Source organism: Olea europaea, chromosome 6, assembly GCF_002742605.1.
Source record: "Olea europaea var. sylvestris chromosome 6, O_europaea_v1, whole genome shotgun sequence".
NCBI lineage: Eukaryota > Viridiplantae > Streptophyta > Magnoliopsida > Lamiales > Oleaceae > Olea > Olea europaea.
The window spans coordinates 25,214,216-25,227,841 of record NC_036242.1 but is presented as its reverse complement, the minus strand read 5'-3'; the positions used below and the strand labels follow the sequence as shown (position 1 = coordinate 25,227,841).

The following is a 13,626-nucleotide window of genomic DNA, read 5'->3' as shown; positions in this document are numbered from 1 at the left end:
TTTATATTCTATTTTTTTGTTTGGAATTGTGAATAGGACTGTGTAGCAATAAGGCTTGGCCCAAACACTTACACTAGAATTACTAAAAGTTGGCTTAACTTTTTATGTCACGTGTCTTTCTTGTGCCATTCATCTGCTTCCTTTGTGGCTGAAAGACTGAATGTAGTGTATATACTTGATTTCTGGAGATTATTCAACCCTTCTTAACGGGCATAGGATGTTTTATTTTTTATTTTTCACTTTTGTTAAATATCTCCATCTCCACTGTCATTCAAATTTTTTTTAAGCAATGACATTTTTCATGCTTTGCAAACAACAAATTAAATATGTTGAATTGGAAAATTTTGAAGATGACATTTAACAGTGGGTCACCTGGGTTCGACGGTGTCGACGAAGACATGCTGTTCGGAGGTGCTACCGGATTCGAAGAACTGGCCGGCGGGAATGAAGGCCCGGGAGAGAAGGGAACGAGGGAAAATGAGGAGGGAAAATACTGACTTCCAATTTGGAGGAGGAAAGGTTGTACCAGTGGTCTGTCAAATTTGTCCCGTTTTTCAAACAATTTCTACTGTTCATTGATGTGCCCATTATTAATTTTTTATTACCTGTTCAACATATGTGCAAAGGAATCTGTTCGAATAGCATTATTGTAAAAAACATAAGGTCATGGATTCAGTTGCGTCAAAGAGGACTTTTCAAATGCCTTGCTGGGCCGTTAACATATGAAACGACACCTGCTTATTGACGAAAGCCCATTTGCTCAATATGTTCGTGAGAAATCGAATTAGGGCAAGATTTCTCCACTGATTGAATCCGAAATCTGAAATTCATTACCACACACAATAATCCAAACGACCTGAGGGTCTATTACCTAATAAATCCTAGAACTCTCTATCGAGGTACTTGATTTCTCTATTGAGATTGCGAATTTTGGACTGGAATCACTCTTAGTGTTTGATGTATGTGAATCTAGTCCACGAATATGTTGTCTTGTATTTCAATTTCATTTGCAGAATTTGCTGTATTCTCTGTTAATTGTTTTCTGATTTATCGAAATTATGATTAAAGCAACAATCTTGGACGAAGACTTTTTGGCATAATTTTCTCAGCATAGTTTTTGATAATATTAACGGGATACTACTTTATTGGATTGAATTCCGAGGAGCTGGATTTTGTATTTCTTTCGAATATAGGTCAGCTGCTAAGACCTTCTCTAAAGGCTTGATAGGTAGGCACACCTGAATGATGGTACCTCTGTTTTTCTTGATGAAACTGGATTTCTTTTCCATTGTATAGTTGAATTTATTTATTTTAAATTTTTTCTGTATAGGATTCTTCTAGTGGATAAATTTGACGTTTTTATATTTTACATCTCCTCGTCAGTCAAGATAAGTAATTATTCTGGGGCTTCCACAGAGAAATAGGATTCTTTATACACATACTTGATGGACCTCTTCAAAATTTGTTCAGTTAAACTCAATTACAGTTTTATTTTTCCGATCAAAATATGTAAAGCTTCATCTTGTTTCTTGTTACTGTGGGGTTGGTTGCACGAGTCCCCACAATCCTTCATTCTCTCATGAAAAACATCTGCTGACTATGCTGTTGGTGCTGACTATTTGTTGATCCTTGCGGACCTTGCTATTTTTCTATTCTGTCAATATTGATGGTTAGTAAGCAACTGCTTATCCAAAAAAGAGTCCTTCTAATTAGAATTTGTAGTCCGGCATAGCAATTCCATCACCTATTATTTAATTTGATGTCTTCAACAAGCTATTCGTCTCAATTGAATACAAAGAAAGAGTTCTCCTCATATTCCTATATGTTTATTCTTCTGCATTTTAAAGAAAAAATCTCAAAATTTTTTTAATATCATCTTAGCCAATATTTTTATGCCCAAACCGAACCAATTACCCAAGCCCATTGGCCTAATTCCCAGTATAAATGGACATTGAGCGGAGCAGGGACGGGACTATAAAATTCCTTGCAGGGCAGGGACGGGGTTCCTTGCTATGTTCCCATCCTAATTGTATAGATAAGTTAATGTCTACACTAGTGCATTTTTGCTATATTTATGTTTGCAAGTCTTATCTATGTATTAATTTGTTAAGGACGTATTTTACATTATGTGATAATTGCTTACCATTGCTGCGGTGCCATTTTTGGGTTGTACTTAATGAAGTGCCATCTTGTTGATCATGGTTAAGCTCTGTTTAAGAATCTTTAGCTGATTGCCAAACAATTTTTAAATTAGTTTTGACTGAAAGAGAAAATGTCTTGTTAACCATTTTGTGCAAATTTAGGGCCAGCTTGAAATCTTGGAACTTGGTTGTCTGTTCAATTTTTCTCAATTGATTTGCCCTAAATGGAGATTGAATCGGCCTGATTCTTCCGTGAAAGTTATTATTAACTGTTTCCTGAACAAAATTTGGATGGATAACTTGGTAGAGTTGTTAAAAGTTGTAAATGTGTTTGGCCTCCAAATCCATTTTATGGCTAAAAGCACCAGAGACCTTGTCAGATTTTATTTCAAAAAAACTCATTTTTGGAACAAAGGTACGCCTGATTTAGTTAATATCTGGATCATGAAAAATATCCAGGTTCCAGTGTCTTACTAAACATGAGCCACATCTATCTGGGACATACCTGTCATAAATAAAACTGATTTAGCACTTTACTGAACTTTGCTGATCTCATCTATCCTTTTTTTACTTTTTTTCTTTTTTTTTTAATGGATAACTTGATGAAAATCTATTCAAGTTCCATTTCAGTGCAGCTCTCCTTTAGGATAGAGTGAACTTAGGTTAAAGTCACATCAGGATGCATGAGGCTGGATTATCAGGTTTAAGAGCATTGCTAAACCTGACTGTCATCCATGTGGTGTCATATTTGTCATCTGTAAACCTGATTTTGTAGTTTGCCAAACACTATACTAGAGACTAACTTTTTGTTCTTTTTTTATTTTTTTGTAACTGTAAATGCTGTTTTTATATTCTATTTTTTTGTTTGGAATTGTGAATAGGACTGTGTAGCAATAAGGCTTGGCCCAAACACTTACACTAGAATTACTAAAAGTTGGCTTAACTTTTTATGTCACGTGTCTTTCTTGTGCCATTCATCTGCTTCCTTTGTGGCTGAAAGACTGAATGTAGTGTATATACTTGATTTCTGGAGATTATTCAACCCTTCTTAACGGGCATAGGATGTTTTATTTTTTATTTTTCAACCCAATACCTTGTATATGTTTTAAGAGTCTGAAGGATGTTCCTGGAAGTCTTTGATTTTGAGGAAGTCAGTAAGAGGGCCAAGTAGAGGAGAAGCCAATTGATAAACACTGTTTCTAGGTTCATGATGGCATAACTACTCTCTCTTCGTCAATTACAGGAAAGGTTTGGTTCATCTTGCTTTTGCAACTTCTGGCCCATTATTATTAAGAGCTTTCAGGAGAAAGATTGACTTTTTTCAACCCAATACCTTGTATATGTTTTAAGAGTCTGAAGGATGTTCCTGGAAGTCTTTGATTTTGAGGAAGTCAGTAAGAGGGCCAAGTAGAGGAGAAGCCAATTGATAAACACTGTTTCTAGGTTCATGATGGCATAACTACTCTCTCTTCGTCAATTACAGGAAAGGTTTGGTTCATCTTGCTTTTGCAACTTCTGGCCCATTATTATTAAGAGCTTTCAGGAGAAAGATTGACTGTTTTGGAATCAATGGATCGTGGTCACTATGGTCCTCAGCAAGGATGGGAAAATAACAGCGTAATTGTGGTTTCCTTTTAATCACATTTATGGGATGATATGCAAAATTAGGCTCATGTGATAGTCCTTTTTTTTTCCGGCATCTCATCCTTAGAGTGCATGAGAGAAGCCATGGGACAGTGAGGATGTGGAATCGATTTGCCTACTTGAACCATGATTATTAGTTGCTGATATAGCTTATTCTCTTGAATCCACAGGCTTTGGAGGGGTATGGTGCTGTTCATGATTCATACTTCAGGTGAGTGTTTAATGATGCTTATTGCCAAAAGGGTAACTTTTAATTTTCTCTAGTATGAGCTCTAGTTGTTTACTTTTCTTTCCTTGCTGATGGAGTTCAGATGGGATTCTTAGCAACAGTACATGATGGCTATTTATTTGTTTTTATCTGCTTTGCCTTTTATGATATGAAGATGTGTAAATGGTTGACTTTGCATGTCATATCTTTCATGATCCATATACTGTATTCCTTTTCTATTACTTCCACTTCACTTCTATTGGCTCGTCTCATATTTTTTTGACAGGGCTGGTGACCCTTATGATGACAGGAGGTATGTAGATGACAGGTTCTCGAGGGACGATGCTTACCCAAGGGGTGACTTTCACCGGGACATATTGGAGAGGGATAGCTATCCACCTCCACCACCACCAGTTGGCATGTGGCCTCAAACAAGGAGGAGAAACTATGAAGAAGAATATTCTTTTGAGAGGGATTATAGACGACATGAAAAGCCGTATGTTGATTTATTATTAAATGAGTTCTTTTATTGAAGCTGATAAGTATCATAAAACTGACGCATGCTGGAATATTATAAATTCCTGATGGTTATTCAGTATTGACAACAGTTGAGATCAACAATTTGACAGGCCTGCTAGATATGGAGAGCGTGAACGTGATGATTACAGTTATGATGATTATGACTTCAGATCTCGTTTTTCACGTCACAGTAGGGAGGACAGTCTTGAAAGAGATTTTGAGCATGGGAGACACAGTTATGATTCTGACTATGATAGAGGCAATAGGAGAGAAAGTAACTGGAGAAGGCGTGAATCTCGTGAACGTGAGCATGACAATAGAGACCTGAGTCGGGAAAGGGATGAAAGTCCATACAGAAGGCACGATCACTCTCGTTCTCCTTCACGTTCTCATGGTCGTGATGATCGTGCACGGTCTAGGTCTCCTCGAGGCCGAAGTCATGGTCGAAGTCTTAGAGAAGACAGTTATGATGACGGTCGGCATGGGAGGAGTGGCAGACGAAGTGATCATGAGGATAGACGTCTGCATGACCATTACTCTGTTGTATGTTCTATTTTCTCCTGGTATCTCAGTCATTTTTCGCAGTTCACTAGATCCAAGACCTGAACAGTGTGCTGCTCTTTGTAGGCTCCCTCTGCTACTGTTGTTGTGAAGGGTCTTTCTCAAAAGACAACTGAAGAAGATTTATACCAGATCCTTGTAATTCCTCTTAATTTTTCCCATCTTTTTAAATATTTATCATGGACACTTATCACTTTATGTGTCAATCTCACTTTGTTTACCCCTTGCATGTACCTTGTTTATTTATATCAGGTTGAATGGGGACCACTTCGTAATGTCCGTGTGATCAAGGAGCGAAATTCTGTCATATCTCGTGGATTTGCTTTTATTGATTTCCCTTCTGTGGTACATAACTTCTGATATCCTGTCTATACATATCATAACTGCGGAATGCTGAAGCTTATTGCTGTAAAATAGGATGCAGCACAAGCAATGATGACTAGGCTTGGGGATGAAGGTCTGCTTGTAGATGGCAGAAACCTCTTCTTTGAATACAGGTATATATATCTAACTTTTGTGATTGGTACATACATAGCTAACTTGCGTAATTTGAGTTTATTTGCATTGAGGTGACCAAGCTGATGAATAGGTTGAATGACTTGGTGTATTAGCATTGGCTGGTGTGGTAGTTTATCTTCTGCGGGGTTTACTTCAGATTATTCAAAAGTTAGTGGTGGGGTCTTTTTATTTTCAGTGACGAATTTACTTGTGGACACTTGATTAAAAAAAAAAATTTGAATTGGTAGGTTTCTATCTACCACTTTCTTCCTAGTGCATTTAACTTTGAATACTTTTGAATTCTTCTTGGGCATGTAGCTTACATGAAAGTCCAGTTCTATTGATTTTGCTGTTTTTTTTATATGGACTTGTTCTATCCCCTGTATCCTTATTATCTTCCATCGTTGTACTGTCTTTAGGTTTTATCTATTTTATTATCAAATCTCACCTTTTCTTTTGTCATGTTTCTTTACATTTATGTTCTTTATCTTTCTCCACCCTTTTAATGCTACAACACCTCAACGTATAGAGATGAGTTTTAGGGCTATGTTAATTGGTTTGACTTTTTTTCAGTCTGCATGCAGAATGTGATTTAGTGTTTCAATGTTTGGAAATTTTTGTACATGCTGTTGAATTTATTGCATTGTAGTCAATCCATGTTGATTCTGTCCTGGCAAATTTATGTGGACTATCCAAGTAAAAATATCTGTATTAAATATTTTCAATTGTTATTATACAATTGACTTTTGTTGCAGTAGTAAACCAACTGGGGGGGTTAGTGGGCCTCTTGGAACAGATCATGCATCAAGATCAGGCCATGTTCGCAGAAGTATTACCGTACCATCAGATTGGATGTGCACTATTTGTGGTTGTGTCAATTTTGCTAGGCGGACATCCTGTTTTCAGGTTTTCTTCCCCTCATTTATTTCGAAGTAATACTTTCTCGCATTAATATCCCCTCATCGTCTTTTTTTTGGACTGTGATGTGCCAATTTTTATTAGGCTTATCTTTCTAGATTTTTGTAGGCAGAATTTGTCAAAGTTCATTAGTTCATGTATTGCCAGGTGGATACGAAAATTAGGCCTGGTGATCATGAGTTTTATTGTTTCTGGCGGTCTCAATATAAAACTGATGCATTCAATTTCAAATCTGAACGATCTTTGTTTTTCAGTCAGAATTCACACTGTTTTTGTCTAACTGTGGATTTCAAATTGTTATGTTCAATTTTTCTTAATTAATTTGTGCTAAAATGGATATTGAATCAGTCTGATTCTTCCGTGAAAGTTATTATTAACTGTTTCCTGAACCAAATTTGGAAGGATAACTTGGTAAAACTGATGCATTCAATTTCAAATCTGGAGGGATTGCACAGATGCATGAAGAGAAGCTTTCTCAGCTTTTATGATTGAACTTTCTCCACGAGTAATTTTTACCAAGTAATTGGGATTTTTTTTTCATCTGTTGAATCAGTGTAATGAGCCAAGAATGGAAGATGCTCCCCCAGCTGATATGACGTCGTCAAATCCCACTTCTATTGGGAAGAGAGGAGAAATAGGTTAGTTGTACACACACCAGTTCTCTGAAACGGCATGTATATCACATTTCTGTGTTGATATACTTTCAGGTTCTACTCATGTTAATTGTAAAGGCTAGTTTTCTCAACTGGGATGACAAGCATGTATCGGATATTTTCTATGTTGTGTTTTCAGGTCCTACCCATGTTCTTGTTGTTCGTGGATTGGATGAAAATGCAGATGAGGAAATGCTTCGTTATGAATTTTCTAAACACGCTCCTCTTAAGGTGCAGTGCAGTATTTGCTTCCATTGTTGTGGTTAATTATCTGTTTATTCTTTTGTTCAGGAGCTGTATTGATTTCAACACTTGCAGGATCTGCGACTTGTTAGAGACAAATTCACTCACGTCTCAAGAGGATTTGCTTTCGTTCATTTTCATTCGGTAAGTTTATGTGCATCTATTGCATGTGGTGAAACTATTTGGTATTTTCTCCGACAGGTGAATATGGTAAACACATTTTATTGTTAAACGCATTTTATTGTTATTGTGATTTATAATAAGAAATAATTTATTGTAAGTTGGAAAGAGATAACAGATGCACATATGTTAATATGGACATTAGCGTTTTCCTCAAATTTCAAATATGATGTGGTTTTGATGTTCCATGTAATTTTTAGTGGAATATATCCAGTGCTTAGTAACTGTTCCAGGTTTTGCCAAACTGAACTCTCTCTTCTCCTCTTAACATTTGAAGGCAATTTTCTTTGGAGACTGCTTGATATCATGGTTTTTTTTTTTCTGCCTTTTAAGTTGGTTAAGATTTTGATTTCCCTTGGAAGCTCATCGTCTGGGCCATATATTGCTTTATCTAGATATATTATTGTTGTGTCAATAATTTGTATTCGGTTTTGTTTACTTATTTTCAGGTTGAGGATGCTACTAAAGCCCTTGAAGCAACAAATGGCACCACTCTAGAGAAAAATGGGCAGATTCTTCGAGTTGCCTATGCAAAAAGTATTATTGGAGGTGGATCGGCAACGCCAGGTGCTTCTCAGTCAAGTAGTCTTGCTGCTGCTGCAATTGAAGCAGCAACATTTGCCCAGCAGGTTTCCTACTTGGCCTTTTCCTAGAACATTTCGTTCTTTATGTGTAAATTGCTGTCCATGGGCCACATATCTAGGCTGACCTATGTTTTTGTCATTTTTTGCTTTGAAATATTTTTATTATGGTATTGGAAATTAATTTAGTTGTATAAATTTGGTGAATTGACGCAATTCACTCACAATTTCGTTGCTCTTTCTCCTCATATTTCTTCATAGTAATAGTGGAAATCAACTTAGTTATATAAATTTAGCGGATGTGCGCTATTCATTCTCAGTTTCTTTAAGCTAATATTATTTTATTGAACCGTGCACTTATTGTTGGCTAGGTTCAACCCCTAATTGTTGCACTGCACTTATTATAATAAAAGACTTTAATACTCAATTTTCTGCCCAAGAGCTGTTTTAGACCTGCTGCATTGCCCAACAGTTGGGAACCAAACATGCACCAAATGCGTAAATTTAGTCCTGGCAGAACGTTGATATTTTTCAGTTCCTATATTAAGATCAGAAATGAAGTTTTCTCATTGGGTTTTTGAGGTTATGATGCACTGAGTTGATTATAAATTGATCATAAAAAATGCAGCTATTATTGTTCGTTTATCATGTGCCTAAGAAGCACAGATACTTGTAAAACTCTTTACAGGATACGTACCGGATACATTTTTTTAATTATTTTATAAATACATTTTTAAAATTTTCGATACGCAACGGATACATATTTTTAATTATTTTATATTTTTTAATTATTTTCGATACGTATTCGATAGCTATCGGATATGTTTTTTTCGATTATTTTAATAACTTATTGGATATTAATAATATTTATAATTATTTTAATAACATGTCGAATATTAATTATAATTATTGAAATACATTATTAGTATATCAAGAAAATTATATCTCTATTCAAAAAGAGAATTCAAAATGGGGGACAATATCGTAGACTCATTTGTGTTAAACTGCTTAAGGTTGCTAATCTATCATTAGATGAGTCAGAGTTGGAGAGTGATTTTTAATTATAATGAAGAAGTTGATGTTGAAAAAATGAAGTTTGGACAATTAAGGATTTAAATAAATGCTTTAGTATTCTATTTTATTTGTATTATTATGCTTCTATTTTTATTTTTTTTATATTAATGAAATTACGTTGAATTTCATAGCACTTATCCGTATCCGTACTTCTTAATTATGTGCAGTTAGAGGTGTACATTCATCTTATTTGTTAGTTTTACTTGCCTGCCTATGGCAACAAAATCTTGTTTTTTATCAATGCAAGAAGATGAATTTGTGCTTATGTTTGCCGCCTAATTATTCCTTTTTAAATTCCTTTAGTACGATGCTGTTGGGTGGACACCTAAGGAATACAATCCTGATGATAAACAATCTGCTGATGAGGAAGATCAGGGCAGAGAAAACACAATTCAAAAGGATCCTTCAGCGCCTCGATCTGGTTTTGTGTGGGACGAAGCCTCTGGTTATTATTATGATGCTGCTTCTGGATTCTACTATGATGGAAATGCAGGTTTGTCTCTTCATAGTTTGATTTCATTCCAAAGGTTCCTTTTATTATTTCTATTTGTATATGTTTGGAAAGATCCCGTAACTCATGCAGGTCTTGGTCATTTATTTTGTGAATTGTGTGTTTATGTATGTGGATTTGATCAAAGATGATTAGGGTGTATCAATGCACTGATTGTGAGTGCCAGAAAAGATTTATGTAGACAACCCCATTTTCATTAGGAAAGGATTAGTTTATTGTTATTCATTTCAAGTTTATTTCAATGATTAATATCCTGTTTCTGCCGATTCTTTATGGCATTTAGATTTGTGTTTTAAGAATCAAGAAATTAGGAATTAAATGGTGGGGCATATTTGAATTTTCGAAATTAATCTGAAATATAACATTTATTATATACCAGCATGACTCACATATACAAGTCCAAATAGTATATCATGTTAGACATCTTCACTACAAATCTATGCTTTTTACCAGAGGAAAAAATAAATCTAACATTAGAAGATCCAGCCATGAATATGCAGATATCCCACATCTAGAGCATTTGCCCCTTTTCTGATTGTGGATGTGGAAATGCTACTATTACTATCTTATTAACCCAATTTTCTAGTTGTAATGTACCTCTTGCTTGTTTGCAACATTCTTGCTCCCTCCTCTCTTTAGATCTTTTTTTTAAGCTACGTATATATGTTTTTGGGCCTTATTTTTTTCCAAAAAGCACATAAAATACTTCTGTGCTTCCAAGCCAAAGTTTTTTGATAATATATCAAGTGCCTCTCTCTTCTTCTTTCCCTTGCTTTCTTGAGTTCTGCATTATTCCCCATTTGATTTTCAATTCAATTATTGTGCTCATTTTCCTAAATAGAATTTGCTCCTTTTTGTTACAACGGTATAGCATTCTTTTGGAACAGGCTAATCTCTACCTTATCTCTTCTAATAAATTCTTAGAAAGCATGAGAATTGCTACCACCTTGCGTGAGGATCTTCATTCACCTATACTATATCTTGAGACACAAATGTATAATCACGGAACCAGCTTGTTGACTTGGTTCTTCTTCCAAAATCGATATTTATGTGCTGACAAATATAAATGTTACTTATAACAGTAAGATACTGAAATTTGTTTTTAAATGGGGGCTTTTGAAAAATGAAGAAATGAGGATGTACTTAAATAAGAATTAGACTATTAGTCTGCAGAAGTTCATGAATAATTATAGTTAATCAATGTGGAATGTTTTTGGCTCATGGACATTTTCCACTTTATATGAACTAGATTCTAAATTTTAATTTATCCAATGTTGCACTTTGCAGGTTTATATTATGATGGCAACAATGGCATCTGGTATACTTATGATCACCAAACTCAGCAATATATCCCTTGTGCTGATCAGAATGACAAAACTGCTGAAAAGCAAAGTGAAACTTCCAAGGCATCTGATGGTCCCAGTAGTAAAAAAGTGATTATATCTGCACCAGCTGCTACAATAACATCGAATGAGAAAGCTGCTTCATTACCAGATACTGTCCAGGCTGCTGCTGCCGCAGCAATGGCAGCTGAAAAGAAAGAGAAGGAGAAATTAAAAGAAATAAGACTTGCTTCTAAAAGCAGCATTCTTGCTAACAAGAAGAAGATGAGTAATGTTCTTACCATGTGGAAGCAAAGGAGTAATGAAGGACAAGCACCACGAGTGGCACTTGATGACAATCAGCCATCTGCTGCAGTTGAGGAGAGATTTAATACAGCGCCATCCACAAAAAGCAAGTTCAAAAGCGACGTGCCGAGTACAAAAGAGAATTCTATGTCCTCTTCAGGATTTACAACAAATTCCCCAATCCAATCTGCTGCTTTGGAATCTGTAGACAGGGCCAGACCCGTGATTTCTGGTTCCAGTGGATCCTTAAAAGGGGTGATAAGGAGTTCTGGAATGGGGGTGGTGAAATCTGATACTTTATATACAGGATCAACAGGAGGTGCTTCCACTTCTTCGACCAGCACATCTTCAGTTCCATCTTCGCTGACTTTCACAGATGCTTCGATCACAGTGACACCATTCAGAACAGATGCTTCTGCTCTGGGTTCTTATGCATCATCTGTTGCAGCTGGAAGTGGTAAGAGAAGGTTTTCAGAGATGCCATCTTCTGCTCTCTCAAATAGGGAACAGACCCAAACTACCTACAGAGATCGAGCAGCTGAACGTAGAAGTTTGTATGGTTCATCATCATCTTTTGGGGATGACCAATCTGATGTTGGAGATTCCAGTAAGTTTATCTTGATTTTGTGTCATTTGCCATTCTTTCTTATTGTTCTCTTTCTCATCATTGAATTCTAGAGTGAGTTTATTTTTGCATCTAGCATTTCCGTATGCTGTATGATTGCTCTGTGACTTCTAACAGAGTTCAGTTGTGTTGGGCAATGGTTGAATAGTCTGCCATAGCTTCAAACTTTGCCTGGTGCAAATATATATGAAAACTTGAGATGGATAAGATTCCAATGGTCGATTGCTAGTTTATTATCTCTTTGGAATCCATATTGACTTGTTAGAAAATTTTGTTCTTGTTATTGCTGCTGGACATCCAAGATCGAGATTCAACATTTAGAAGGGGTGCTTTGGATTCCATGCCTTTCCCTCCTGGTGTTGGAGGTGGACGAGTTGCTGGAGATGCAAATAGTCAGAACTATGAAGTGATCACAGCAGACAGGGCAATTGATGAAACAAATGTGGGGAATCGGATGCTCCGCAGCATGGGCTGGCATGAAGGCTCGGTACCAATTCTCATCCTGCACTACCCAACTTTTGTGTTGGTTTTACTTAAAAACGCAAATTTCAATGTGCAAATAAAATTTATGACCATACTCTGTACATTGCAATATCAATTGGTTTTCTTTTCGAATTTCATCCATTTCTTGCAGGTTTGGCAAAGCATATGAACTTGTCAAACTTTATTTTTATCCACATTCCTTAGGACCAACCCACAATTTTCCACACATTCCTTGGAACCCATTGCTTATAAGAGAAAGCTCTAGCCAAGCAAGCACCTCATAGATTCAGTTGTAAACTAAGAACTTGCAAGTTTAGGCAACACACACCATTATTCCTCTTTTGAAGATTCACTTACATCAATCAGCTCTTAAGTGACAGTGGTGATACATTTTTGTTTATTTCAGTATCTGACTATGCATTCGGGGATTTTTGTTTGGTTTCTGTGTGTTGATCATATATCTAGGGATTGGGAAAAGACAGAAGTGGCATGGTAGAGCCTGTCCAAGCTCAGGCCATGGATACAAGAGCTGGACTAGGGAGTCAGCCGAAGAAGTTGGATCCAAAACTTGAAGTGCAGGCGGGAGATAGTTACAAAGCTGTTATTCAAAAGAAGGCCATTGCCCGGTTTCGGGAAATGTCATAGCGAGTTGACACTGATGAAGCTTTATATTCTCTGTTCTCTGCTATTCATTTTCCCTTTTGAGTTTCTGTTTGTAGAACTAGTGAAAGTCGTTATAATGTAAATCAACTAAATGTTTCTGTTCTGAGTGCATTGTGTCAATTACTGCTTTATGTTGAATTGGAATTTACTTGAATAAATGTTGATCTTTATTGAAGTTTTCACATTCTTAAGTCCAATGTTGAGTCCATGGTTTCATCTATCATGTTTTCAAGTTTTGCTTTGAACCGTTTAGAATGGATTTTCAATTGGAAACATGTTGAGGTTATGATTCTCCAAAATTTAGGCATATGAAGGAGGAAAGATCTCTTTGAAGATTTATCGAGCCATATACGAACTAGCATAATATGAACAAAATGAGTCCCTCTTTTTTATTTTTTATTTATTTATTTTATTTTTCAATCAATTCTAATACTAGATGAAGTGTGATAGAGCTGGAGAAAGTAATTTTTTAACTAGAATCGATACTCGGGTCATT

The 13,626-nt window shown here is 36.0% G+C and overlaps 1 protein-coding gene across 3 annotated transcripts; it reads left to right on the top strand.

Moving 5' to 3' along the window:
* The first annotated feature begins 729 nt into the window (after positions 1-729).
* LOC111396252 (SUPPRESSOR OF ABI3-5-like) lies at positions 730-13,309 on the top strand. Of its 3 annotated transcripts, XM_023022625.1 has the most exons (18): positions 730-899; positions 3,385-3,451; positions 3,692-3,758; positions 3,956-3,996; positions 4,280-4,489; positions 4,623-5,055; positions 5,140-5,211; positions 5,326-5,418; positions 5,491-5,570; positions 6,327-6,477; positions 7,043-7,127; positions 7,282-7,373; positions 7,461-7,529; positions 8,015-8,194; positions 9,524-9,713; positions 11,019-11,966; positions 12,287-12,471; positions 12,933-13,309. In XM_023022625.1, the coding sequence occupies exons 3-18, from the start codon at positions 3,711-3,713 to the stop codon at positions 13,110-13,112; spliced, it is 3,057 nt and encodes a 1,018-aa protein (XP_022878393.1). In that variant the 5' UTR covers positions 730-899; positions 3,385-3,451; positions 3,692-3,710; the 3' UTR covers positions 13,113-13,309. The 3 variants fall into 3 exon arrangements, with proteins under 3 accessions (XP_022878393.1, XP_022878395.1, XP_022878394.1); XM_023022627.1 differs by lacking the exons at positions 3,385-3,451; positions 3,692-3,758 and having other exon boundaries at positions 731-899; positions 4,304-4,489; XM_023022626.1 differs by lacking the exons at positions 730-899; positions 3,385-3,451 and having other exon boundaries at positions 3,472-3,758.
* Positions 13,310-13,626: the final 317 nt, after the last annotated feature.